The sequence below is a fragment of the Rhinatrema bivittatum genome, chromosome 6 (genome assembly GCF_901001135.1).
Source record: "Rhinatrema bivittatum chromosome 6, aRhiBiv1.1, whole genome shotgun sequence".
NCBI lineage: Eukaryota > Metazoa > Chordata > Amphibia > Gymnophiona > Rhinatrematidae > Rhinatrema > Rhinatrema bivittatum.
The window spans coordinates 72,497,720-72,523,331 of NC_042620.1; the positions used below are offsets into that span (position 1 = coordinate 72,497,720).

The 25,612-nt window shown below is 40.7% G+C and overlaps 1 protein-coding gene across 1 annotated transcript in view; it reads left to right on the forward strand.

Annotated features, from left to right (window-relative positions):
• Positions 1-25,612, forward strand: part of KIF5C (kinesin family member 5C) — a 269,359-nt gene that overhangs the window by 188,530 nt on the left and 55,217 nt on the right. The window contains exons 13-17 of the mRNA XM_029605443.1: positions 5,564-5,632; positions 8,425-8,631; positions 11,325-11,471; positions 14,833-15,021; positions 23,033-23,150. Coding sequence (XP_029461303.1) covers positions 5,564-5,632; positions 8,425-8,631; positions 11,325-11,471; positions 14,833-15,021; positions 23,033-23,150 — 730 coding nt within the window. The remainder of the gene's footprint in view (positions 1-5,563; positions 5,633-8,424; positions 8,632-11,324; positions 11,472-14,832; positions 15,022-23,032; positions 23,151-25,612) is intronic.

Consider the following 25,612-nt stretch of genomic DNA (forward strand, 5'->3'; position numbering starts at 1 on the left):
GTGTAGCTGGGTTTAAAAAAGGATTGGATAAGTTCTTGGAGGAGAAGTCAATTACCTGCTATTAATTAAGTTGACTTAGAAAATAGCCACTGCTATTACTAGCATCAGTAGCATGGGGGATAGACTTAGTTTTTGGGTACTTGCCAGGTTCTTATGGCTTGGATTGGCCACTGTTGGAAACAAGATGCTGGGCTTGGTGTGACCCATTATGGCATGTTCTTATGTTCTTATCTTCACTCTCTTTGTGTGTTAATTGAAATTAAGGGGTCGAATTATGATTTTTCTAATTGTCCTATTGTAAATAATGGAATTAATATTCTAATTATCTAACTGTTAGGAACTTATGTGTTTTATTTGACCCTTATTTATCTTTTAAACCCCAACTTCAAACTATTTTGAAATCAGGTTTTTTAAAATTATGGACTTTGCATCATGTACATTATATTTTTTACGCAAATGATTTTCGTACATTAGTTCAATTGTTCTTTCTTCGATTGATTATTGAAACATTCTTTTCATTGGTCTCCCTAATTTTTATCTTCGAGTGTTACATATACTACAAAATTCTGCAGCTCGATTGGTTTTGGGAAGATCCCTGTGGGATTTTGTAAGCCCAAATTACATTGGTTGTCTCCTCAACAGTGTATTGAATTTAAGATGTATTTGTTATTGTTCAAAACTATCAAATTGAATGGCCCTAGTTATTTAGCAAACAGATGAAACAAGGTCGTTGTATGGAAAACTTTATTCTGACAAGATTCGAGCCAGACTCTGGCCGAGTTTTGCTCTTTTCTGAAGAACTGCCTCAGAGGCTACTAAAATTCAAATTAAAACACACACATATATGTCAAACATGCATAAGTGCGTGAACATTAAAGGAAACTGAAAATATAAAAAATCTAAAAAACCAAATCATTAAACAATTATAATGATTTGCAGATAAACAATGACTCACAAAAACATATATGCATGTGAAGACATCATAATAGCGCATAACAGGAACATGGATAAAAAATCAAGCAAAAAAGCGAAGGGATTTATAAACAAGTATAAAGATCATAAGTGTCTATATGGAGCCATATTGTTTGAATACAATGAGGTGAACAGTGATGTGTGAATAACGAAATTGTTAAAAATACAACTTGTTAGTGCGGAGCATGTCAAGAGAATAATAGATAAATAGATAAGATAATAAAATGGGTAAAAAGTAAAATTAAAAAATACTAAATTAAAAGTTAAAGTGGTGACTAAATTGCAAAGGAAATTACGAATAAAAGGAAAAATAAAAAATCTTTGAGTAAGAATGAAAAATTAAAAAGGAAAAGGGACCACTTACTACAAGTCAGCCGGGTAGAAATTGGAAGGTTGAATTCCCACTCTTTCTGTCCCTCTATACAGTCAAATAATTTATATTCTGTTTGAATCCTTTGAATAATAAAATACTAGCCAGCATAGCAAAAACTGAAACCAAAACACAAACGCAATTTGAATATAGTGCAAATTGCGTTTGTGTTTTGGTTTCAGTTTTTGCTATGGTGTCTAGTATAGACAAGGTTAATAAAAGACTGAGTCTCAAAAGATTTTTGGGATTAACATTTTCTCAGCCAAGATTGATTCTATGGTCCAGATTACACATACAGCTGCAATACTAAGGTATGCGGGGTTGCCCCAACGCGTTTTAACACATTAAAGTGTGCAAATATTCATGTATATATACTAATAATGGAAATTTTTGATTTGACACTATTTGCGATATTTTATTTTTATTCTTCGCCAACGTAAACGCTGGGACATCATTATACTTACCCATATATTCCTACAAGCACTTTAATATTCCACTTTTTGACCAGCATTTCCATCACTTGTTTTTATGTTTTATGATTTTTTTTATTGCTTAATGTTTTTAATCTATTTTATTATTCAAAGGATTCAAACCGAATATAAATGCTTTGACTGTATAGAGGGACAGAAAGAGTGGGAATTCAACCTCCCAATTTCTACCCAGCTGATTTGTAGTAAGCGGTCCCTTTTCCTTTTTAATTTTTGATTTTTCATTCTTACTCAAAGATATTTTATTTTTCCTTTTATTAGTAAAGTCACCACTTTATTTAACTTTTAATTTAGTATTTTTTAATTTTACTTTTTAACCATTTTATTATCTTATCTATTGTTCTCTTGACATGCTCTGCACTAACACCAAGTTGTATTTTTAACAATTTCGTTATTCATATACCACTGTTCACCTCATTGTATTCAAACAATATGGCTCCATATAGACATTTATGACCTTTGTACTTGTTTATAAATCCCTTTGCTTTTTTGCTTGATTTTTTAATTCATGTTCCTGTTATGTGCCATTATGATGTCTTCTCACGCATATGTTTTTGTGAGTCATTTTTTATCTATATAATCATAATTGTTTAATGATTTGTTTTTTTATATTTTTTTATATTTTCAGTTTCCTTTAATGTTCATGCACTTATGCATGTTGTTTGACTTATATATGTGTGTTTTAATTTGAGTTTTAGTAGCCCCTGAGGCAGTTCTTCAGAAGAGAGCGAAACTCGGCCAGAGTCGAGCTCGAATCTTGTCAGAATAACATTTTCCATACACCGACCTTGTTTCATCTGTTTGCTACACAGCCATCTTGGATCTGCTTCCGGTTTGTTTTTTGGTTCCATCCTAGTTATTTAGCTAAATTAACGCCTTATGTTTCAGGTAGAACCTTGCACTCTCAAGATTTGGGTTATTTTGAAATTCCCTTTTTTAATGCTATTCATTTGTCAAAGGTTAGGAAATGAGCATTTTCAGTAAGAGGTCCTGCCATGTGAAATTCATTGCCATCTTCATTACGTGATATTACAGATATTAAGGTTTTTAGAAAGAAGTTAAAAGCCTTTTTGTTTCAGGAAGCTTTTGGTGACGTAGTTAGTAGCTGAGGGCAAGTGCTAAGTCCTGGATTATTGTTTGTGGTATTTCAATGTTTTATTATTTCACTTTGAATGTTATTTAATATGTTGTAACCATTTAGCTCAATAGATTTGTTATATACTGACTATAAATGTTTTTAGTAAATAAATGTAATGTAGGAGCCCTAATACCCCCTTCTGCAAATCTGTATTGGGAAGCATCCTCAAGCCATGCCTCTGCATGCTTTTCCTACTTGTTATTGGACTTGGCACATCTGTCATTCTGAGAGACCCTCTCTTGCTAGGGAAGTGCCAAATGAGCTAAAGGTTATCAGAAAGGAGGAGAATTTTCAGGCAACATAATGAAGACTTTTTGGGAGACGGCTGGAGACTGCAGTCTAGTTCTAAAGGTGATGTGAGAGAAGGTGGTTGGTGTCAGAAGCAGCATTTAGCTCAAAAAGGTTGAGGAGAGAAAATTAGCAAGGGGCTGAGAGCTGGTTAGGTGCTCTTAAACTCAGACGGATATAAATATAACCTCAGGCAATAGTTGAGGGGGGGCATATAGATGCTAAGGTAACAAAGTAAGAGGATTGATATTTTTCATTTGCCTGATTATAACTGCTCAGTTCAATTGAAAGAAATGCCGTTCATATCCATAAATAAGAGGTAACTATCTAAAATAATCAGGTAGAGGTTGATAGATGGCTTTTTACAAGGGAAAATGATAATAGGTTAAAGAAAAGGCACAGAAAATGAAGACGGCTGCGAGTTGCCTTGGTAATGGAAGCTTTTGTCACATGAAAAGAAAAAGCAAATACTCCCTTAGAGGCAAGGTTGAGCAGAGAGGTCAATCCTAACTGCTAATGGTATTCCAGCAATGACAAATCTGCTGTGTTACTAAAACATTTCCGCATCGTTCTAGATGGGCCAATATGCTCTCTGAGCAGAATTTAACTCCTGGGCGGAAAATGCAGGGGGCGAATTTGAGCCAAATGCTTTTCTGTCTGTTGTGCAAGGAAGGCAGCCTCATTCATAAATGTGAAAGTCTGCATCAAAAATAGATTCTAAAGTTACACATAAACAGTAGTGTTTTGCACGGCATAGATGATAGATTTTAGTGAATATATCTTGGTGGTTTGTAATGCAAGCTGTGCTCTTTCAACTACTTTAAAACCATTTTTTTTTAAACTTACCCCCATTTCTTTTTCTGTTTGTGCAGATTGCCAGTAAAGAGACCGACATAGTTTGCTCTCCCTGTTGCACCTTTTTATTCAGTAATTTTAAACTTATGTATGCTTTTTATACCACTAACGACTAACAAATGCAAGCAGTAGCACAAAAAATGCTGGACAGTATTTTTGCAGTTGGAAAACTGAAGTTTATCTTTTTTTCAATCATGTGGGTCCCAGCTGCGGCTGCTTATAGTGAAGGCGATCACATTGATGGGAAGGGGAGAGGGTGGGAGAAAGAAGCAGAGAAGGGAGGTCTATGATGCTGGCAGCTACCTTCATGTTCCCCAAGGCTTATTATGCTGCACCTCTGAGCTAAGCAGGTTTCTGAATCTTGCCTCATAAAATATTGCATCAAGTTGCCTGCCAACCTACAATGCATTGATTAGAGAGAGGATTCATGAAGATACACAGTCCTAGTCATTTTCTGTCTGAAAGGAGAACAGTAGGGAAATACTGTGGCAGCCTAATCTTCTGATCTCACCTGACCATAGATGCCTTGCACGGTTAGATGCCTGGAGCTTGCAAGCTTTTCAAATGACAGTGGTCTAACCACAAAAATATCATTTCACCACTGCTCAGGTTGATCTCTGAAGCTGTACTTAATGATTTTCCACAGCTGCTAATCCTTAAAACCTCAAAATAAGCAAAGTAGTAAGTAAAATAGTAAAGAATTTGTAGCCATTCCTCTTACATACGAGTCCAGTCCTGGCAATATTTGGAGCCTCATGGGATGAGAAGAGATTTATTTTGATTACCTCCTGATAAAGAAGATGGAAGTACATTTTATTGTAGAGAGAAGCAACTGCATTGTATTCACATTGCAAGTTATAGTAGTATTATGGTAATGTTTGCTATGTACTATGGACAGATTTTTATGATCATCTTTTGTTCCAACTGGTATTAAATTCTATACATACAGAGTGTAATGCATTATATGAATTATGTTGTAGACTAGTTGAACTACGTGTGTTTGTAACTCTCTATGCTGCGGTAATTCAGTAATTCACTTAGAACTTCTGCACTTGGGTATATCTACTATAAAAATTTGAGAATTCAGGTTTTTGTGCATAGATGTTACAATTAGGGCAACAGTATGGCTAGAGAAATTCAGAAAGCCAAGTGAATTTTCCTTCAGTTTTTTTCTGTTCTAAAAGCTGGAGAAAATGAAATTCGTGAGTATAAGGTATGCCATTCTGCAAACTGATTTGCAGGTTTTTTTGAGCATTATTTTTTTACCTAAGCTTATGCTTGAAGTTTGTCTGGACGCTACTACTGATAAGGGAAAAGAAACAATGTACACATTGCATATGAAAAACTCTCCACTGTATAGACAAATTTTCTGAGTTAAACATCTGACTGAATTATACAGCAGCTGTCAAGTCAGAATTACAAAAATGCTAAACATGTCACTTGTTGTTATAGGATGATGAAATTAACCAGCAGAGTCAGCTGGCTGAGAAGCTAAAACAACAAATGCTGGACCAGGAAGAGGTAAAACAAAAAATACAACAAATCCCATTCAGATGATTACATTATAACGTCTTTGCATTCCTCATTTGGAGGTGGGGTAGCATTTGAAACGAATGAGGCGTATATTACAAGAATGCTTTTCCTCCTATGATTCCTTCCGGTTCTTATTCTGAAGGCACATGCATAATGACACGTAGCATTGAAAGCCTATCACAATCATTTTAGCTTTTTTCCATCAGAACCCAGGTCTGATCTGTTGTTGGATTCTGGGATTTTACCTTTTGGAATTGGTGAAGCGATTCTCTGGTACCACTATGCATGTTATGAGCCCTTGTGGGCCAGTAGCAAAAATGGGGGGGCCTTATTTTCAATGATCTTTTTGCCATAGGCACAAAATGGAAGGAAATACTTTATGAAGTGGATTGTGTTTGAACAAATTCTGGGCCCAAATTATGACATTTATAGGCCAAATAATTAAAAAAAAATATATATATATTGCAGCTACAAAATGTAACTGAGTAATTTTCACACAAGTATTAGACAGGACATCAATAACAGTCAAGTGCAGTCTTTATTTCCTTACTAGATTTTTCACAAATTAGATCCCTATCGATGGAAATAAGTATAATATAGAATCAGTTTTTGTGCTTTGGTTTGATAAAAGCTGTGCAGCCAAGCTGTTTTAATTAAAATGTTAATTACAGGAACTTTTGCATAATGAAACTTGAAAGGTTAATGTCAATAGTAAAATAGGCAATAGTGTGGTTCTGCTTTAAAAAAAAATAAAAAAAGTACTGGACACCATTTCCATGCGTTTCCCACTCAGCCCCTGTTATTACTCTAGACGAGTCTGCCCGCCTTGACCTTCTGCCTTGATTGAATCCATGTAGTACCATAGGAAAACAAAATAGACACATTTCTGCCTTTTAGCCGAGGCTAGTTCCAGTAAGTTATTGTAGTTTACAAATCTAATACCTATAGTGCCTGAATGTAATCGACTTTGAAGTGCCAAAAAAGCGGAATATAATGAAATTAAATGAAGGCATGGATGGCCATTAATCGAAGAATTTGCTTTTCTGCAGCAACAGCGCCAGTGGGTTTGCCTTCTGGCCCCTAGATATCAGTAGCAAATATCGGCAGTGTGCCCAGAGTTGGTTCTCGATGAATTGCTTTGAATTTCCTCCCTTAGCTAAGCTGATTGGCCCTCTTTCCAAATAGGAGGAATCTGTTTGGATGAAAGAGAGGTCCAATCACCCTTCAGCACAGTATTGCTGCTGGCAGTGCAGGAGAGAGAGAGAGAGCGGCCATTTTTAGCACAATACCTGCAGACAATTTCATTGATCCCACAGTCTGAGATCAGGCTGGTATGTGCATACTACAGTATGTACTGCAGTAGCTTGTGTATTCCTTGGTGAGATGCAAATTATGCTGCTCCTCCCACTACTGCAGAATCAGGATCCAGGGGCTATGCCTGTATTCCTTGTTTCATTTTTTTTGGACACTGGAATTTAGAATGAATGACTTTAAATTCCCAGAGTTTCAAAAACTGAAATATTTAAAGGATGCAACTAAAATGAGGTCTAACTTCAAAAGCCATTTAGACAGATAACTGAACAGTTATGCATCTAAATGACTATCTGGTGATTTTCATTGCCGTATGCAGTTAAATTCTAGCCACATAAGTCGTGGGGCATTCCGTGGGCAGGTGTGATGCGTTTCCAGGTGGAACAGAGTTAGCCATTTTAACCTATGCAGCTAACTCTGGTCTGGCTGAAGGGTTCTCCTAAAATTAGCCGGTTAGACATATACTCAGCTATCTTAAAGTTAGTAGGCTATTCAGTATGTTTATCTGGCTAATTAGCCGAGCCACATAATGGCTGAAAATGGGCCCCAATGAATACTTCTCATTAGTTCTTTGTCCGAAATCTCTCTCTCAATTCTATTGGCAGGTTTCTTAGTCATTCATTTAGCCAATAGTGGAGCTATTGAACATCAGTCACTGAAAGACTACAGAATATTATCATTTGTTGGCTCCCAAGTCCATGATTTCAATACATGCAGTTGTCATGCAACCATTGTTGAAAGAACGAACAATTCTAATTGGCTTTATAAGACAAACAACCCTATTGGCCTCTTTGGTTTCACATTAGCTGAAGCAGTAAGGATGGACGTTCTTACTTTCAACAGAAGAACCCCTATTCCAAGAGGAAATTTGAAATGGTTTACCCTTTTCATTTTTCACTGGACTTGGTTAATTATAAAATTAGTCTTCCATTGCAGTCTTCTGTTTGTGGCTTTTGGCACGTGCCTGTGCCAGTTAGTTCTTATTGGGCTAACAGAGGACCATGGTGTCAGTCTTTGTTGCTTATTTAGAATCTTCAGCAGCTACCCTGAAGCTTTAAAAATCAATAAAATAGGTGTGGAGTAAAATGTCCTCATGTCATAGCAGGATGATTGTTTGTTTATTTTGGGGCATCTACAAAGTGCTTGTGGATAATGGTTCTGGAAAAGACATATCACTAGCCAGAGTGCATGGCTCTGATTTAATTTTAGGAAATAGTTTGGCTGCTGTATTAGTCCACTTCATTTGAATTCTGACCTGAAGAGTATTAGCTCATGAAAACTAGTCAAGAAATGTATTAAATTTGTCCAATTAAAAGGTATCATCTCTACATATTTATTTTGCTTTTATTTGTTAACCTTTTATTTATGTGCTAATTTTGTTGCTGTATTTAATGTTCTTAAATGATTTTCTTTTGAGTTAATGTGCAAAAAGTAGTGCAGACTTTTTGAAATGCACCATTTGCTTCCAGCTCTTGGCCTCTACCAGGAGAGATTATGAGAAGATCCAAGAGGAACTGACTCGCCTTCAGATTGAGAACGATGCTGCGAAAGACGAAGTGAAGGAAGTGCTTCAGGCACTGGAGGAGCTCGCTGTCAACTATGACCAGAAATCACAGGAAGTAGAAGATAAGACCAGAGCCAGCGAGCAGCTGACTGATGAGCTCACCCAAAAAACGGTGTGAAGAGATTTCTGGAGGGGTTTTTTTTTAGTTTTCTTTTGTATGTAAGGTTTGTGTTAAATTGTATTAGTGCCAGAAGAACTTAGGAGTAGGCTAAAAACATTTTAGAGATGCCTGAATTGGTTTGCTGTTGGAGTCCATCCTTAAAGGACCTATTAAAAACTGAAAAATGTAAGTTAAACTATTACATTTAAAAGAACGGGATGTGTGAACACTTTCATGATGCCTAGTTTTTTCCTGTGGTACAGAAATTTGCACATGATTGACAACATTCATTATGTGGATTTCTGTGTAATAAATATATTATTAAACAGCTGATTTTTCCCTATAGAAAGCTAGGCAAGAAGTGGGAGTCGGCTGGTGACCAAAGCACTAAGCAATGGCAGTGGTTAGTGCCTGCGGTATTGCAAGATATCGTAGTGTGCTCTGACTTCCGAGAGATTTCAACTGAATCGAACTGGCCTCATGGATGGAGTTTGGGGATAAAAAGGGTAGTGCTCCCCCACTCCTCCCTGAAATGGTCTGCATGGTGGAGCTAAGCCCTCCCCCCCACACACATGCAGACTTCGGCTTTTGGCCTAAGAAAAGCATTCTGTGTGTCAAGGGCCCATGAAAAATGTGAATTAGGGGTCTCACTGTGTTAGAAATTAGAGTGAAATTGGATGAACGACTCAAAAGTTATTAGGCAGGGAGATATGATTACTGGTAAGGCTAGTTTCCTATTAGAATACTAGCATTAAAATGGTGGTTTTCCATTCAGGGAACATGATTTTAAGTCTGAGCTGAAGGCCATGCAGATTACTTCATATTACATATTTCTTTTTAAGCAGTTGGAATTTTCCCTAAATACCTATGTGGCCATACGTTAAACGTTTGTTTGTTTGGAAAGGCTCAACTAGTCCATCAGATTGGCTGATTCTGGCTTTACTGTTAAATCAGCCTGCCAGGGACCCCTTGACGTGAAGGTAGGTTGAAAGCCGGTTGAACGTTGGCATTTCATAGCCTGCTGGAACTAGAGCTGAGGGCAGTGACTTGGGATTTTGTCTCTTAGGTCAGTGGTGGTGAGTAGCTTGGTCTCGCTTTATTTTCTTTAGTAGCTGCCTCATCACTTCTCTTCATTTAATAAGACCTGGGCAACTTTATCCAGTTTTCTGCCATCAAACCAAATAGTTTTTGCTTCTTTTTTTTCTGGCACCCACATGTTTTAAGTGTTTGGTTATTGCTGGTATTGCTGACCTCATCTGATAGGAGTTACATGGCGGTTTTTTCGTTTAAAAAGAAATATGGCTTGACTTGTTATAGTGATTATCATTGAGATGACAACCATGACCTTATTCATAATACCTTCTGTGGGAGCCCTGTGGTAGGGGGCGAAGAGACCATGGCACTGTCCTGGGCCTGGCTTTTTTTTTTTTTTTTTTTTGGTGCACAGAGTAAAAAGAAGCATGCGAGGAAGCAGAACGATAGTCTATTTACCATAAGTACTGATTTAAATAGGTTGCAGCCTACTAGGTATATGTTTCTTGTTCCTGGAAAAAAAAATCTCTGAAAGGCACTGCATTTCAAGTAGCCTGAAAGCTGCTTAAGGTTAGGTCAAGAAGGATGTTTGAATGGGAAATCTTTTTTTGACAGCTGTGTCTAAAAGCCAGCTCACCCTTCTTTCTCTGTTTCACTCTCAGTAGTAAAGTACTTTTTAAATTGGATTGAATGTGTTTGAGAGATGAGAGGGGAACTGCATCGATAAGTGCACAGGGAGGAAGAATGCAGGCATTCTCCGTCTCCAATAGCTGGAAATCCATTTAGGATGTTCAGATGTCCACCTAGAATTTAGTTGCATCTATAATAGATTGTGTAGAGTGCAGCATCATTAAGCCTTATTACAATAGTGGAGCTGGCCTGAGCCAGAGCTAAAGTTTTGTAGCTCAAGATTACTAAGGCAAAATACAAAAAGCTTTAGATTTCATAGTTTGGTTGTGTGAAGACACAAGGTCAGTAAATTCAACCACTTTCAATCCAGTAAGGATTTTGGTTTTTGGGTGGTGTGTGTGTGTTTGTTTTTTTTGTCTGTCTTCCTTCCTGTTTGTCCTCTGTGTTCTTTTGTGGCTCCCCCTCCCCAGAAAACATGCTTGGGGGGGGACCCTCGCTTGTCCGAGAGTGGGAAGGGGGTACCTCCTCCGAGGCGTGCCTGCCATTCTGCCTGTTGGGTAGCAGGGCCTGTCAGCGTAGCAGCAGCCAGCTTCCCTCCTATGTTGGGTCTGATCACACCGTGTCTGCAGGGCACCCATTCTGCCCATCCTCGATGGACAGGGGTTCTGAACCCCGATTCCCTTCACTGCAGCACCCATGATCTGAGCCATGGGGGGCTGGTTCTAGTCCCATCTGGATAAATGCAACCATAATGAGCTAAAAATAAAATGCATTGTGGGACTTAATGTTTCCTTTCTCTATCTGCTGAATTCCCACAAAGTAATGCAAAATGAAAACTGTACAGCTTCATAAGACACATCATTGGAAGCCTGCTTATGTTAAAGTAAAGCAACACGAGCACTGCATAATATTTACTGGATGGCTTAATATGTAGCATAGTTGACGGAGTTAGCATAATGTATTAATTTTTATTCCCCTAACAGCTGAAACAGAGAAAACAAGAGCATTGAGCTAGTGGTAATGTCTCTATTTCTTGTTTGCAGACGAGCTTAATAGCCATGCAGAGAGAATTAAGCCAGCTGCAAGAACTCAGTAACCACCAGAAGAAAAGGGCTACAGAGATTTTAAATTTACTGCTGAAGGATCTGGGAGAAATTGGAGGCATCATAGGCATGAATGATGTGAAAACGGTAAAGTCCTTTCCTTTGGATATTTTTTTCAGAAAGGTGGCAAAAGTCTTAAGTGCCTTAGAGAGTTTGGTACGATGCTGCAATTCATTATATATTATAGGTGAATATGTGTTTCCTATGAGGCTGAGATGGAAGAGACTTTATTGTTCGTTTTCTCCCTCTCCTCATAGTGCTTTATACGGCATTGTGTTGGGTGTGCCATGGTGGGGAGGGAAGGAAGTATCTACAGGAAGTAAAGTCACAGTTGGCACCAGAAAACCACATCTTAACTTGAAACCGTTTATCCTATAGAAAAGTTATGCATGGGGGGGGATTGGTTCCTCCACCAAGGTTGTAACCTCATTTTCACCTTAACCTCTCTCCCCCAGAATTATATTTCTGAACTTAACTTAAAAGCACTAAAGTTTAGGAAATGTCATGTGAATGTGACTGCAGGTTTGCCTGGTCTACTTCCTTAAAGAGAAGGTATCTCATGAAGCTTGGAGAATTTTCACAGGAGACACTCACGGGCTTACTTAGGTGCTGACATATCACAGAACCTGTCTGGTAAACCACAGGAAATTTCAGTGGAGACACACTGGCTTCTGTTCTGAAAACCAGCTTGAATGGCTGATGTGTAACGCCTGGTATCTCCTATGTGCTCAATGGCAGGGGCCAGCTGACATCAGTGCCCGGCGTCTCCTGCATGCTCTGTGACGAGGGCCAGCGTTGGACACGCTGATGTCAACGCTCTGCTCCACACTCGGCACTCGGTGTCGGGAGGTGAAACAGCCTTGGGAGGTCTGGAGCAAAGTTTTTTCTCTGATCTAAATGGGGGGACATCTCAAGTCAGGTGACACAACCGCGAGGACTTGCTGTGTTTTCAAAAGCTTCTGGAAATCTAAGGCCCAAACTAGCCTGTTTCCTCTCAATTGAAGCATACATTATAGCTGATGATTTACTTCCTCATTGTAAGTAATGTGATATTTTTGGCAGCAAAAGAAAAATAGATGAATTCTCCAGTTGTGCTTCTCTGACTTTACCATGGTTTCTCTATATATTGGCACAACTGATGTTTTTGGCAGTACCTTTATATAGCAGAAGTCCCTGGAACTCTGCAGAAAGTTAGTTTTTTATCCCGCTGGTCAATGTACTTCTAATGAGTCATAAATAAACCATAAACACCACAACTAATGATCCATAGCTATGCATAATAAAATGCAGAATAAAACTGGGAAATCTAAATATACACATTGGTGCTAAATCACTGCAGAATAAACAATAGTGAAACTTCAGCTATCAGTAGTTCTGATTTTTGCCAGAGATTCACACACAGGCCTTCTTAAAGAGCCAGGTCTTCACAATTCAACGAAAGGTCAGACAGTCAGTATATCCTTCAGCCTCCAAAAGAAGCTTGTTCCAAATTCATGGCCCAAAACAGGAAAATGCCAAGAAAACAAGAAAATTTATCTTTATAACCATTGGGTGGCATATAACACAAAGAGAGACAGTGTATAGAGGACAGAAATATAGAGAGAGGAACTGTGCTTGCCTAGCACTTGCTCTTACTATGTCCTGTGCTGAGGAAGAGTTAGAGGAATACCAGTGCCACTACTGTGGGGAGAAGAGGAGAGGTGTGACAGAGGGAGGAAGAGCTGGCCGCTATGTCCTGGGGGGGGAGGAGGACTCTTTGCTGCTGCACGTAGGCGTGGAACAGCACCTCAAGGAAAGGAGTAAGAGAGCAGGTTCTAAGCAGTCAGCAGCAGGATGGCTCTGCCACAGATATGTGTACCCTGGAGGGAGAGGAGAGGCAGGGGAGATAGGATACAGATTTTTAATTACCTGAAAGGCATTGATGCACATCAGTCGAACCATTTCTGATGGTGAGGAAGCTGTAGGGGTCATGATATGAAACCCCAAGGAGGGGTAGACTCAGGAACAATGTCAGGAAATATTTCTTCACAGGAAGGATGGTGGATGCACGGAATGCACTCCCGGAGGGGGTGCAGAAGATGATAAAGTGCAGTAATGGAATTCAGAAAGGTGTGGGATACACAGAGGATCCCTACTGGCTAGAGAATGGAAATGAAGAAACTGGGTAACCTGGTAACTTCTGGCGCAACATTTATTCACAGGATAACCTGCATAGAGAAGCAGTTACAACCCTAAACAACTTGCTGAGCAAACTGGATGAACCATTTGGGTCTTTTTTTTTTTTCTGTCATTCATTTACTATATTATTATGGCTGCAACTGCTGCTTCTCCTCTCCTTGGCCAGACTGGGACATGAAAAGCGCCAGTAAAGAGTACTGACCATGTTGTAAACCCTGGCCAACGGCACCAAATAAGAAAACAGTCCCCTTAGAAACCGAGTTCTCATTTTCCCAGGGTCGTCTTTTCTATTCAGATTGCTGTCTAAGGGCTCAATTAAGCCAGTTAGAGGCTGGGATGGAGGCCATGGCAAATAGCAATTAAAGAAGGCCACCGAATACAAACCCCGCCCTCCACATTATTCAGAACTGAAGCGGAGGCTGCACAGGAGGCTGACTACTGGCAAATGAGTGAATCAAGTGGTGTCCACCCAACCCTGAGGCAGCAGGGAGAGCCTGGGAATGAAGAGCATAGACTGGTTCCACCTCATGATTGCTTTGAATAAATGTTGAGAGATAACTTTTTTTTGAGGAGGGGGGGGGGGGGGTTCTGGTCTGAGAGAGTTTTTATGTTCCAAAACAACAGAAATAATGACTGACACTTTCCCTTTTGTGACAGTAGATGTTCAGGGAGATCTCCGTCTCGGGGGGGGGGGGGGGTGAATTGAGTGTTTAGTGATGATTTTCCTTCTGTTTCTTTCACTCCGCACGCACAAATGGAGCCAAAGTTGCTTGCAAAGCACATTAGCCAAAATGGAAAATTAAAAAATAAATGTGTAGCATATGTGACCAATGCTGCTGACTCTTAGAGATGGATTTGGCATAATGTTTTCATTTCATTATGCTAAAATGTGGGATCTAAAATGAAGAGCACTAACACAGAATTACCATTTTCCTGTAATTCTACAGTGGAGCATCTCTGCTGCAGAAACTCATTGATCTCTGTAATATATGTTAATATTTGTAATATGTTCTATTTCGGCTAGTGCAGGCAACTGAAAGCATTGGGTAAACTAATTTAAATCCAAATATCTCTATCTGAGCTCCAGTGCCAACAGCTGAATTTTAAGCAAGGTGTACTGCATTTACTGAGATGTCACAGTGCCCTCTAGTGGGTAACAGAGTTGTGTTAAGCAGCCTTATCGACATTAGGACACCCTTTATTAGTGCAAAATGAAGAGTACCTGTTTACACTAGATAGGATCATCCATTCTATTTTTGTTTGCATGTAGTTGGCAGATGTGAATGGTGTGATCGAGGAGGAGTTCACCATGGCTCGTCTCTATATTAGTAAGATGAAGTCGGAGGTGAAGTCTCTGACGAATCGCAGCAAGCAGCTGGAAAGTGCACAGATGGATGCGAATAGAAAGATGAATGCCAGCGAGAGGGAACTTGCCGCCTGCCAGCTCCTCATCTCACAGGTACGTTGACCATGTTCTTCTTTGTCAGTCTCCATGTTTACATTCTCGCGCGCTCTCATTTGATTTTCCTCTTGATCAGTGGGTTTGTGGAAGTACCACGGTTTGCTAGATATTAGCTTCATATAGGAAGTGCCCTGTAAAATGTGATTGCAGAGTTGTTGGCAGGATGGGTTGCTCCATACCTTAATTATTCCATCTTGGTGACACACAGTTTTTGCCTGATTGCTAGCTGCAGGCTGGATAAAGACTGCAGTATATATTCAGCAGTTGAGGATCAAAGAGTATTGTATTCTCTCTCCTTTGTAGCTCTTATAAAATGGTTATCTTTTTATCTGTAGTATGAGGAAGAAGGAAACAATTTTATTGGCAGGAGTGTCCATTTGTACAATGTCCTGATGTAGCTTAAACCATGAACTAACCAATCCTTGGCTAAACACAAAACTATGAACATGGTTCTCTTAGTGTGAGCAGGAGTAGATTGGTAGCTGCAAGGCATTGGGAAGGCTTTGTACTCTGTGGAAGCGCTGTCTCTAATAACTAATACTTTATTTCTTTCTAATACATGAGAAGTGAGGGATTTAGCAACAGTAAGTTGGTGATAGTTCAGGTCTGTTAATTAAACATTAACCTTCAGCTCTGATGACAAGATTGCCTTAAGCATGCAATTTTCATATGTATGTTCACTGTGTTACTATTTAGTGTGAACATAATATGGCTCAAATATGTAATCTGGTACTTGCTTATGACTTCTGATTTATTCTATATAATACTATATATTGGAGGTAATTTTCAAAGGAGTTTTGCCCATAAATGTAACATACTTTCATAGGGATTTTCAAAAGCCCATTTATGTGCTTAAAGTGCACTTATGTGGGTACATTTATTATTTATTTATTTATTATTTTTATATACTGACATTCATCTCAATTGAGATATCACACCGGTTTACATTCAGGTACTGTAGGTATTTCCCTATCCCCAGAGGGCTTACAATCTAAGTTTGTACCTGAGGCAGTGAGGGTAAAGTGACTTGCCCAGGGTCACAAGGAGCAACAGCAGGACTTTGAACCCTGGTCTCCTGGTTCATAGCCCACTGCTCTAACCACTAGGCTATTCCTCCTCTTATGGACAGTTAAATAGCATATATTGTAGCAATTTTAAAAAGCCCACTTACATAGGTAAAGTGCATTTACATGTGCAAAACTAAATTTTAAGCATGTAAATCCTTTTGGAAAATTATTTATTTATTTATTTATGTATTTATTTAGCATTTTTTATATACCGAGGTAGAGCAGAGTAGCCTTCACTCCGGTTTACAATTATAACAACCTGTTACATAAAACTATTGAAGACATTTAAGAGAAAAACAACATTTAACAATCTGAGAACTGTCATGTCAAACATATGGACAAGGCAAGCTATCCCAAAGGATAGGCACATTGAATATAAACCAGATAAGGTGTACCAAAGGAAAGGTACATTGAATAGACTGAGATCAAGTATAATGATAAAATAGTCTTAGATATCTGTAGGAAACAGGATGATTAGACAGAGGGGGGGAATAAATGACAAAATATGGGAAGCTGTGGGATTAAGTTTTGAGATTGTTGTGCAGGCTGTCAGTATGAGATTGGCAGAGTAGCCAGGCTTTTAGTTCTTTCTTAAAAGATTTTGGGTTTTCTTGAGAGGCGAGGAACTGAGGTAAGGAGTTCCACAGTTTTGGGCCGATGATAGAAAAGGCTCTGTTTCTGGTGGAAGAGAGTTTAGCATAAGGGAGTGATGGAATCACTAGCTGTAGTTTACTAGTTGATCTTGTTGTGCGTGGAGAGTACTGGATATGAATGATGTCATCAAGTGCGGTGTAGTCTGCTTTGTATATTGCTTTCTGTAAAGTTGAGAGGATCTTAAATTCGATTCTTTGTTCAATTGTGAGCCATTGTAATTGCTTGAGTACGGGTGTGATATGATCAAATTTTCTTTTACCCGTCAAAACTCTGGCAGCAGCATTCTGAAGAAGTTGTAAGGGTCTTAGGGATGATTTAGGTAAGCCAATTAGTAGAGAATTGCAATAGTCCAGACCAGAGAAGATTAGGGTTTGAAGGACGGTTTTGAAATCATGGGGGTGAAGCAGAGGTTTTAGGTGTTTGATTACATGTAATTTATGAAATCCTTCTTTTATTTTTGAAGAGATGTGTATTTTATAGTTTAGATCGCTATCAATCCAGAAGCCCAAGTCTTTAACGTTGTCTTTGAGTTGGATGGTGGTGTTGTCGAATTGGAAAGGTGGGATAATTTTTGGTCTGGCATTATTTCTGGCGATTAGAATGCATTCGGTTTTGTTCATGTTTAAGCATAATTTGAGCTGGAGTAACATGTTTCTGATTGAATCAAGGAGTGAGGCAGCTCTAGACATAGAATCTTCAATGGAGGAGGAAATTGGAATGAGAATTTGAATATCATCGGCGTACATGTAATAGGTAATATCAAGTTTGGATAGGAGATGGCATAGCGGAATCAGGTAGATATTAAACAGAATGGGAGAGAGTGCTGATCCTTGTGGTACATCTGTATTGAGGGGATGGCATTTGAAGAAGAGTTGTTGTAGGAGACTCTGAAAAATCTATTTTTCAGGAAGGATGAAAACCAACTTAGGGTTTTTTCAGCGAGACCGATGGCTTCCAGACTAGAAATAAGCAAATTGTGGTCCACCGTATCGAAGGCTGCGGAGAGGTCTAGAAGAATCAGTAAATATCCTTTTTTGTTGTCAAGACCTCTTAGTATTGTATTGGAAAGGTTGAGTAAGAGGGTTTCAGTGCTGTGGTTTTTCCTAAAACCAAATTGGGTGGGGTAAAGGATTTTGTTGTCATCTAAATGATCATTGAGTTGTTTCAGTACCGCCTTCTCAGTCAATTTGGCAAAGAAGGGTAGATTAGAAATTGGGCGGTAATTGTTAAGGTCGTCAGGGTTGAGGTATTTTTTCTTTAAAAGAGGTGTGATAGTGGCAATTTTAAGCATGGGAGGTAACTCGCCTTCTTCTAGGGATTTGTTGATGATTGCTGCAATTGTTGGGGCTAAAGGATGAGCAATTTCCTTAAGAACTCGAGTGGGAATGGAGTCTAAATCATGTCGTGCAGGGTTGATTTTTTTAATCATTTTTTCAGTTTCCAAGATGGAGATGTGTCTGAATTCGAACCAGGGAGAGATGTTATTTGTTGAAGTTTGCATTTGCATATGCAAGTTTGATGTAGGGTTGAGGGAGTCTATGATTTTGGAGATTTTGTCGTTGAAAAAGATAGCTAAGTCTTGGCTTAGGTTTTTTTTGGAGACAGAAACAGTAGGGATGCCGTTATCTGTGATGAGGTTGTTTACAATGTTGAACAAGGATTTCGATTTATTAGTGGAGTTTATTATTTTTTTACCATAGTAGTCCCATTTTGTGTTTTGGATAGATTTTTTGTATGCAGCTAGTTGAGTACGGTACTTCTGTAGTGTTAAGGGGAGCTTGTTTTTTTGCCATTCTTTTTCAGTTTTCCTGAGAGCATTTTTCATGTTTTTTAGAGTGGAGTTGTACCAAGGGTTTTGATTTTCTTTTTTGTTCTTCAGACGTTTGATTTTCTCTAGGTTAACGATATTGGCAGTTTTTTCTGTGATATGAGACCAGGATTGAATAGCGTTGTTTATGTTTGATAGATCAAGATTCGCTGGTTGATGTCCCAGCTCACGAAGGAGGGGATTAGTTTGAAAGGGAGGACGGTATTTGAAGATTTTTTGTTTGTTATTATCGTTAGAAGGGAGGTTGTAGTTCAATTGAGACTTGCAAGATAGAAGATAGTGATCAGACCAGGGAACTGGGGTGTATGAAATAGAGGTGTCCGTGAAGAAACTGTTAGTAAAAATCAGGTCAAGGGCGTGTCCTGCTTTATGTGTGGGGTGGTTTACTTGGGGGGTAAAATTTAGACTTGAGAGCAGGTCTAGTAGGGTTTCGAAGCTTGGAGAACTGGAGATGGCATCAGAGTGAAGGTTGAAGTCACCCAGGATGATGGAAGGTTTTTTCGTGTTGATGTTTATAATGAGGAATTCCAGGAGTGGAGACATGTTGCTGTTTAGTAGTTTGGGTGGACAATATACAAGGCAAACTTGTAGGAATTGAGAGTCGAAAAGAGCTACTTCATATTGTTTTGGGAGGTTATGTGGAATCAATTTCATTGAGAGGTGTTTTTTTATATGAAATAAAAGGCCGCCTCCTCTTTTGTAGTTACGAGGAATTGAGAAGGTGTCGTAGTTAATGTGAACTAGGTGGTTCAGAAGTACTTGATCGGTGTTTTTTAGCCAGGATTCTGTTATGGCGAGGAAGTCGGGGTTATTTTCTTGTAATAAGTCGGAGATTAGCATGTGTTTTTTTGATAGGGATTGAGCATTGATGAGGAGGAAGGTGAGACATAATAGGTTTTTGTTATTTTCAAGAGGGGGATGTTAATAAGGAGTTTGCGCCTGATTTGGAATGGAGGGTTGGTAACAGACATCATCTTAGTGGTGGAAAAGAACTTTGTTGTGGTTTGATTGTAGCTTGCTGCGGATGAATGCGGAAGCTGGAGAGATGTCCGAGTGTGGCTTGCAGGGGATGAATGCGGAAGCTGGAGAGATGTCCGAGTGTGGCTTGCAGGGGATGAATGCGGAAGCTGGAGAGATGTCCGAGTGTGGCTTGCAGGGGATGAATGCGGAAGCTGGAGAGATGTCCGAGTGTGGCTTGCAGGGGATGAATGCGGAAGCTGGAGAGATGTCCGAGTGAGGCTAGCAGAAAATGCAGACAATGAATGAGCTTGAGAGACGGTTGGAGATGAAGTAATGGAGAATGTAGAGTTCTGGGCAACTTTGTTTATTAGTTTGACTTAATGAAGAACTCAGTGGCTGCACGAAGGGGCGCACAAAGGGGCCAGCCCCTTTGTTGTGCTCCTTCGGCGCGCGACGCAGGCGCGCGGCGCCTTCGGTCCAGTTAATTTAAGTTGTGACGCTGGGATTTTGAAAATCCCTCTCCGTTTGGATTGGCTGGTTGCTGGTGGGAGGGTCCGATGGGCGGCGCGGCTGGTGGCAGGCAGGCAGCGCGATCGGAGGCTGGGCTCGCCGGGGCAGGGGAATAGGAAGGCCTTACCCCGACGGGTCTGGGCGCCGATCGCGCAGTCCTTCTCTCCCCTGGTATTCGGCAGCGGCGGCAGCAGCAGCAGCAGAAGCAGAGGTGAGCAGTTAAAGGGACGCGGCGCCTTCGGTCCAGTTAATTTAAGTTGTGACGCCGGGATTTTGAAAATCCCTCTCCGTTTGGATTGGCTGGTTGCTGGTGGGAGGTCCGATGGGCGGCGCGGCTGGTGGCAGGCAGGCAGCGCGATCGGAGGCTGGGCTCGCCGGGGCAGGGGAATAGGAAGGCCTTACCCCGACGGGTCTGGGCGCCGATCGCGCAGTCCTTCTCTCCCCTGGTATTCGGCAGCGGCGGCAGCAGCAGCAGCAGAAGCAGAGGTGAGCAGTTAAAGGGACGCGGCGCCTTCGGTCCAGTTAATTTAAGTTGTGACGCCGGGATTTTGAAAATCCCTCTCCGTTTGGATTGGCTGGTTGCTGGTGGGAGGTCCGATGGGCGGCGCGGCTGGTGGCAGGCAGGCAGCGCGATCGGAGGCTGGGCTCGCCGGGGCAGGGGAATAGGAAGGCCTTACCCCGACGGGTCTGGGCACCGATCGCGCAGGCCTTCTCTCCCCTGGTATTCGGCAGCGGCAGCAGCAGCAGCAGCAGAAGTGGAGGTGAGCAGTTAAAGGGACGCGGCGCCTTCGGTCCAGTTAATTTAAGTTGTGACGCCGGGATTTTGAAAATCCCTCTCCGTTTGGATTGGCTGGTTGCTGGTGGGAGGGTCCGATGGGCGGCGCGGCTGGTGGCAGGCAGGCAGCGCGATCGGAGGCTGGGCTCGCCGGGGCAGGGGAATAGGAAGGCCTTACCCCAACGGGTCTGGGCGCCGATCGCGCAGGCCTTCTCTCCCCTGGTATTTATTTATTTATTTATTTATTTATTAACTTTTATCTACCGACATTCGTGAAGCACATCATGCCGGTATTCCAAAGTATATGGCCTTTCAGTGAGACAACTTAGAAATAACCATTCAAATGTAATGTTATAAACCAAGGGTAAGCAACTCCAGTCCTGGAGTGCCACAAACAGGTTTGGTTTTCAGCACATCCACAGTAAGTTTGCATATGAGATATTTGCATACAGTGGAGGTAGTACATGCAAATATACCTCATGCATAGTCATTGCGAGTATTCTGAAAAGCAGACCTATGTGTGGCACTCCAGGATTGGGAGTGGAGGAGTAGTGTAGTGGTTTAGAGCAGTGGGCTACATACCATGGAAGTCAAATCCTACTGCCCTTCCTTTAACCTTGGGCAAGTTACTTCATCCTCTGTTGCCTCAGGTACAAACTTAAAGCTAGATGCACTAAATTGCAATTTTTTATGAGGGAGGGGGTGTTACTGCGATAGTGGGCCCCTCTCCTGAAAAAAACATTGCAGCTGTATCACCACATTTTGTGTCACGTCATCAACCCTTTATGTGCAGTGGAGGCCCCCAAAGCAAGGGTGGCCATCGTCTTAAAGGGCCATGTTGCTTAAAAAAAAAACAAAAAACCCTGCTCAAAATCGAAAAAATGCATGCAAGGGGGGGAGGGAGGTCAAAGCTGATCCCCCCCCCCCCCCTCATGACAGGGCCACCATGTGAGGCGACCCCAACATACCAATTTAAAAATCATAGACTTTCACGCAATGGTGGCTCCCCCAACCCTGTCAAAACAAAATATGTGTATCCCCCATTCCACTTTTCAATACTATAATGTGCTGGCAGGTCCACACCCTTATTCCTTTCTGCCCCCTCCCCTCCATGATAATAGAATAACCGTTGGTCAATTTGGCGCCATTTAAAACATGTCACCAACCTGGGCTTAGGGGGCGCCTCAGGCCCCAATATTGAATTCTCTTTTGTTTTTGGAGGTTAGGGGGTATGGGAAGGGATTCGGGAGGTTCTCCACTAGACACCCCAACAAGGTGTTCTAACACTTGGGGGATCTGGAGGGTAGGGTTATGGGGATCCCTTTACCCTAAAGATTATTTTATTATTATGGGGGAGTGTGAGGAAGGGAGTGACCTGCTGTTGTATTATAGTATTGAAAGGGGATGGGGGATACACTTATGTTTTTTTTCACAGGGTTGGGGGGGGAGGGGCTGTCGTTATGAGAAAAGCTATGAATTATTTTTAGCTTGGTGTGTCGGGGCCTCTTCCAGGATGAGGAGGGGCATCAGCTTTGACTCCCACACACCTTTGTTTTGATTTTGAATGGACTATTTTTTTTTTTTTTTGGCATGGCTCTTTAAAATCCAACACGGGAGTCTCGGAACCTGCATTAGGGTTCTGAAGCTCCCGCAATAGATTACCGTTTCTTCAAGAGGTAGTGTTAAATTAACAAGGCTGACAACTTTCTAAGTCAGCCACGTTAATTTATTAATCAAATTTTTAATTTATCAATCAAATTACCTGTTCAAGAGCTGCTTTGTATGGATTTGCAAAATTCATGCATATAAATCCCATGCAAAGCAATTCATTGTAATAGGGGAGGGAATCTGGGCAGGATTATGCAAAATAACATATATATTGTGCAATATCGCCACATCACGCAATAAACACTGTTTAACTAACATGCATATTAGAGCTCAGTGCTTCTCCCAGATGGATTGTGAGCCCTCTGGGAACAGGGAAATGCCAACAGTACCTGAATGAAATCTGTTTTGAAGTGTCTGGAAAAAGTAGAATATCAATAAAATAAAAGTATAAACTATTTTAGCTTCTATATTTTTCTTAAATTGATCAATTTACCTTGGAAAATAGTCCTAGATGCAGATAATTGACATTTTCAAGGGCTGAGGAGGAATATCTGCATGAATGGATCTTCTTATCTTGCATGTGCTTCCTGTTAATTTGTTTTAAAGCATGAGGCAAAGATCAAGTCCCTGACAGACTACATGCAAAATCTGGAGCAGAAGAGAAGACAGCTGGAAGAATCTCAGGATGCCCTCAATGAAGAACTGGCCAAACTCCATGCCCAGGGTACCTATTCATTTTGACATTTGCTTTTGTCTGGTTCTTAGTCCAAGTTAATTGCTACCGTGAGGCTAAAAAGTCATTTATGCTACATTTAAGGCTATATTTGATGGCTTAGTATGTGTTTGACATTGACACATTTTCCATGAGTAAAAGGCAATGCAAGACAGGACGTATAACTAAGTTTTTAATTGAATTTTATTTAAAGCACAGACTGCATTTGTGTAAGAGCATCTGCATGAAATTTCATTTAATGACCCTGTACAGCCCTAGAAAAACTCATCCATCTGCTTCATGGTTGGAGCATTGGTGTGAAAGTCAAGACTGGCCTGTGAACAGCTTTATGGTTTAGTCCTGGCTTTTATACTTACCTTGTAAGAGTTGTGGATGAATTCTTATTTTTCAGCTTACCCAGTTACAATTAAGTATTAAATGCATTCCACACTTGTTCATTCCTTTGCTCTCTGTGTTGATCAGCCTTTGTCTATATTACTGATAAAAAAAAATAAATAAAAAAAAATATATATTTCATATACTTCATAGATCTGGCCCAATCCTCACATGCCAGATTCTTATCCTGTGGCTGATTCTTGCACATTGGATGGACTGGGCCCAAAAACTCTGCAGAGTTCATGTTCACAGCCCTCTGAATGCTTGCAGTGTACATGTTATGAGTTTTAAATTAATCTTTCTATAGTGCTGTTAACCTGGTGATATAGAATCCATATGCAAGATTTTCTTTCCCTGAACTTAAAAACTTAGCTTTTATATCCCATTCTCAGCAATTAAGAAATATGATAGGTAGGAAATCTCAGTGAAAAGATGGCACTAGTCTTCTGAACACAATAATTTAAGATCTGCTCTTGTGTTCTGATCCTTTATAAAAAGCCTCTTATTTCCAATGAGTGCACTATGCATACAGTTCCATGATTGTTCTGAGGACAATCCATAAATATGGCAGAGATTTGCAAGGCAGTTTTGAGAGGGATAATTAATTACAAGACTTGTTCTCATATTGATTGAATTTACAAGAGACAAGATTGTGTCTCTCTCTTTCTGCTAGAAAAGTAAAACAAATTCATTTTTTCTATTTAAAACAATTTTACTAGTTAACCAGCAGGGGAAACTTTGGGAATAGTTTCTTACAGAAATGTGCACTAATAGGCTGCTGCAGTACCTTGCACGGGCTGCAGTGCACGGCTCAACGCGCGATTGGACAAATGTCAGTGAAAAGGACCAATCAGGAAAAGCCCTGCCGGAGAAGGGTCTCCAGCTGGGGGTTCCTGGCCGGGAGGGAGGAGATTTGCAGTGTGGCAAGGGCAGTTTTGTCGCAAGGACTTCAGATTCCCGAATTCAGGTATTGGACCCTTGGGTCTGACCCGGAGCACTTGGCCCATTGGGCCAGACCTTGTGGGGAGGGAGTTTAGGTCAGGTCAGCCGCTGGACGCCCAGCCGTGTCTCCTGCGCGCCCAATGCCAAGGATGCGCTAGGGACGCACAGTTTTCTCTAGTGCGTCCTTTTTAGCATGGTAGGTCATTTAAATATGACATCGGGTGCCCAGGAGAGGTGGTTGGGCGAGTGTTAGGAAAGCGGGCACTCAGCATTGATTGCCTGCTTTCTATATGCCGATATTGCATCCGCCTGTAAGACGGTAACTTTCAAACTAGCACGCGGGTGGCCATACACATACGTATGGACGCATGAGCGCAGATACGCTGGAATTTGAAATCATGCACGCATTTATGTGCGTATGATTTAAAACAGGCCGTCCTCGTGTATGTGTGCGCCTAATTTTAAGAGGTTACTCGAGGAAACCTATGTTGCGCTTCTTCCTTAGGACTTTATCGGCTTTAAGCGGATTTTGAAACATGCTCATATGAAGGACATTCCCAATTTTATCAAATACTCCATCAGTTTGCGCAGTCTATCTCGAGGTCATCCATACCCTTCTGGTTCTTCAGCCTGACCCAGACCCTCTTCCTGGTGTATTAAGCCTAAAAAGCAATTTCTACAGACTTGCATCTAATCAGGAGCCGCCATATTTCAAATATGGCTTTTTGCACGTAACTGTTAGGCCCGCCCCTGAAACAGCCATGCCTACCCCTTTTTTGCCTCCTTTTTGTTTTTGGCTGAAACAGGCACATTACATGTAATTTGCAACTTTTAAAATATGCATGGCCCAGATAGGTATATGAGCCTTTTAGCAGAGCAACACATCTAAATTGGACCTCTGTCTTTCATTTTTGGAATATTTTTGTTCATTTTGCATTTTCGGGGGTTTTCTGTTTTTTGTAATTTTTGGGGAAATAGTGTGCACTCTTAGACAATAGGGTGCTCTATTCCTGTAAATGAATATAAGACTTGCCATACTGGGTCAGACCAAAGGTCCTTCAGTGTCCTGTTTCCAACAGAGGCCAATTCAGATTACGAGTACCCCCAAGGGGGATAGATGCTATACTGCTTATCCC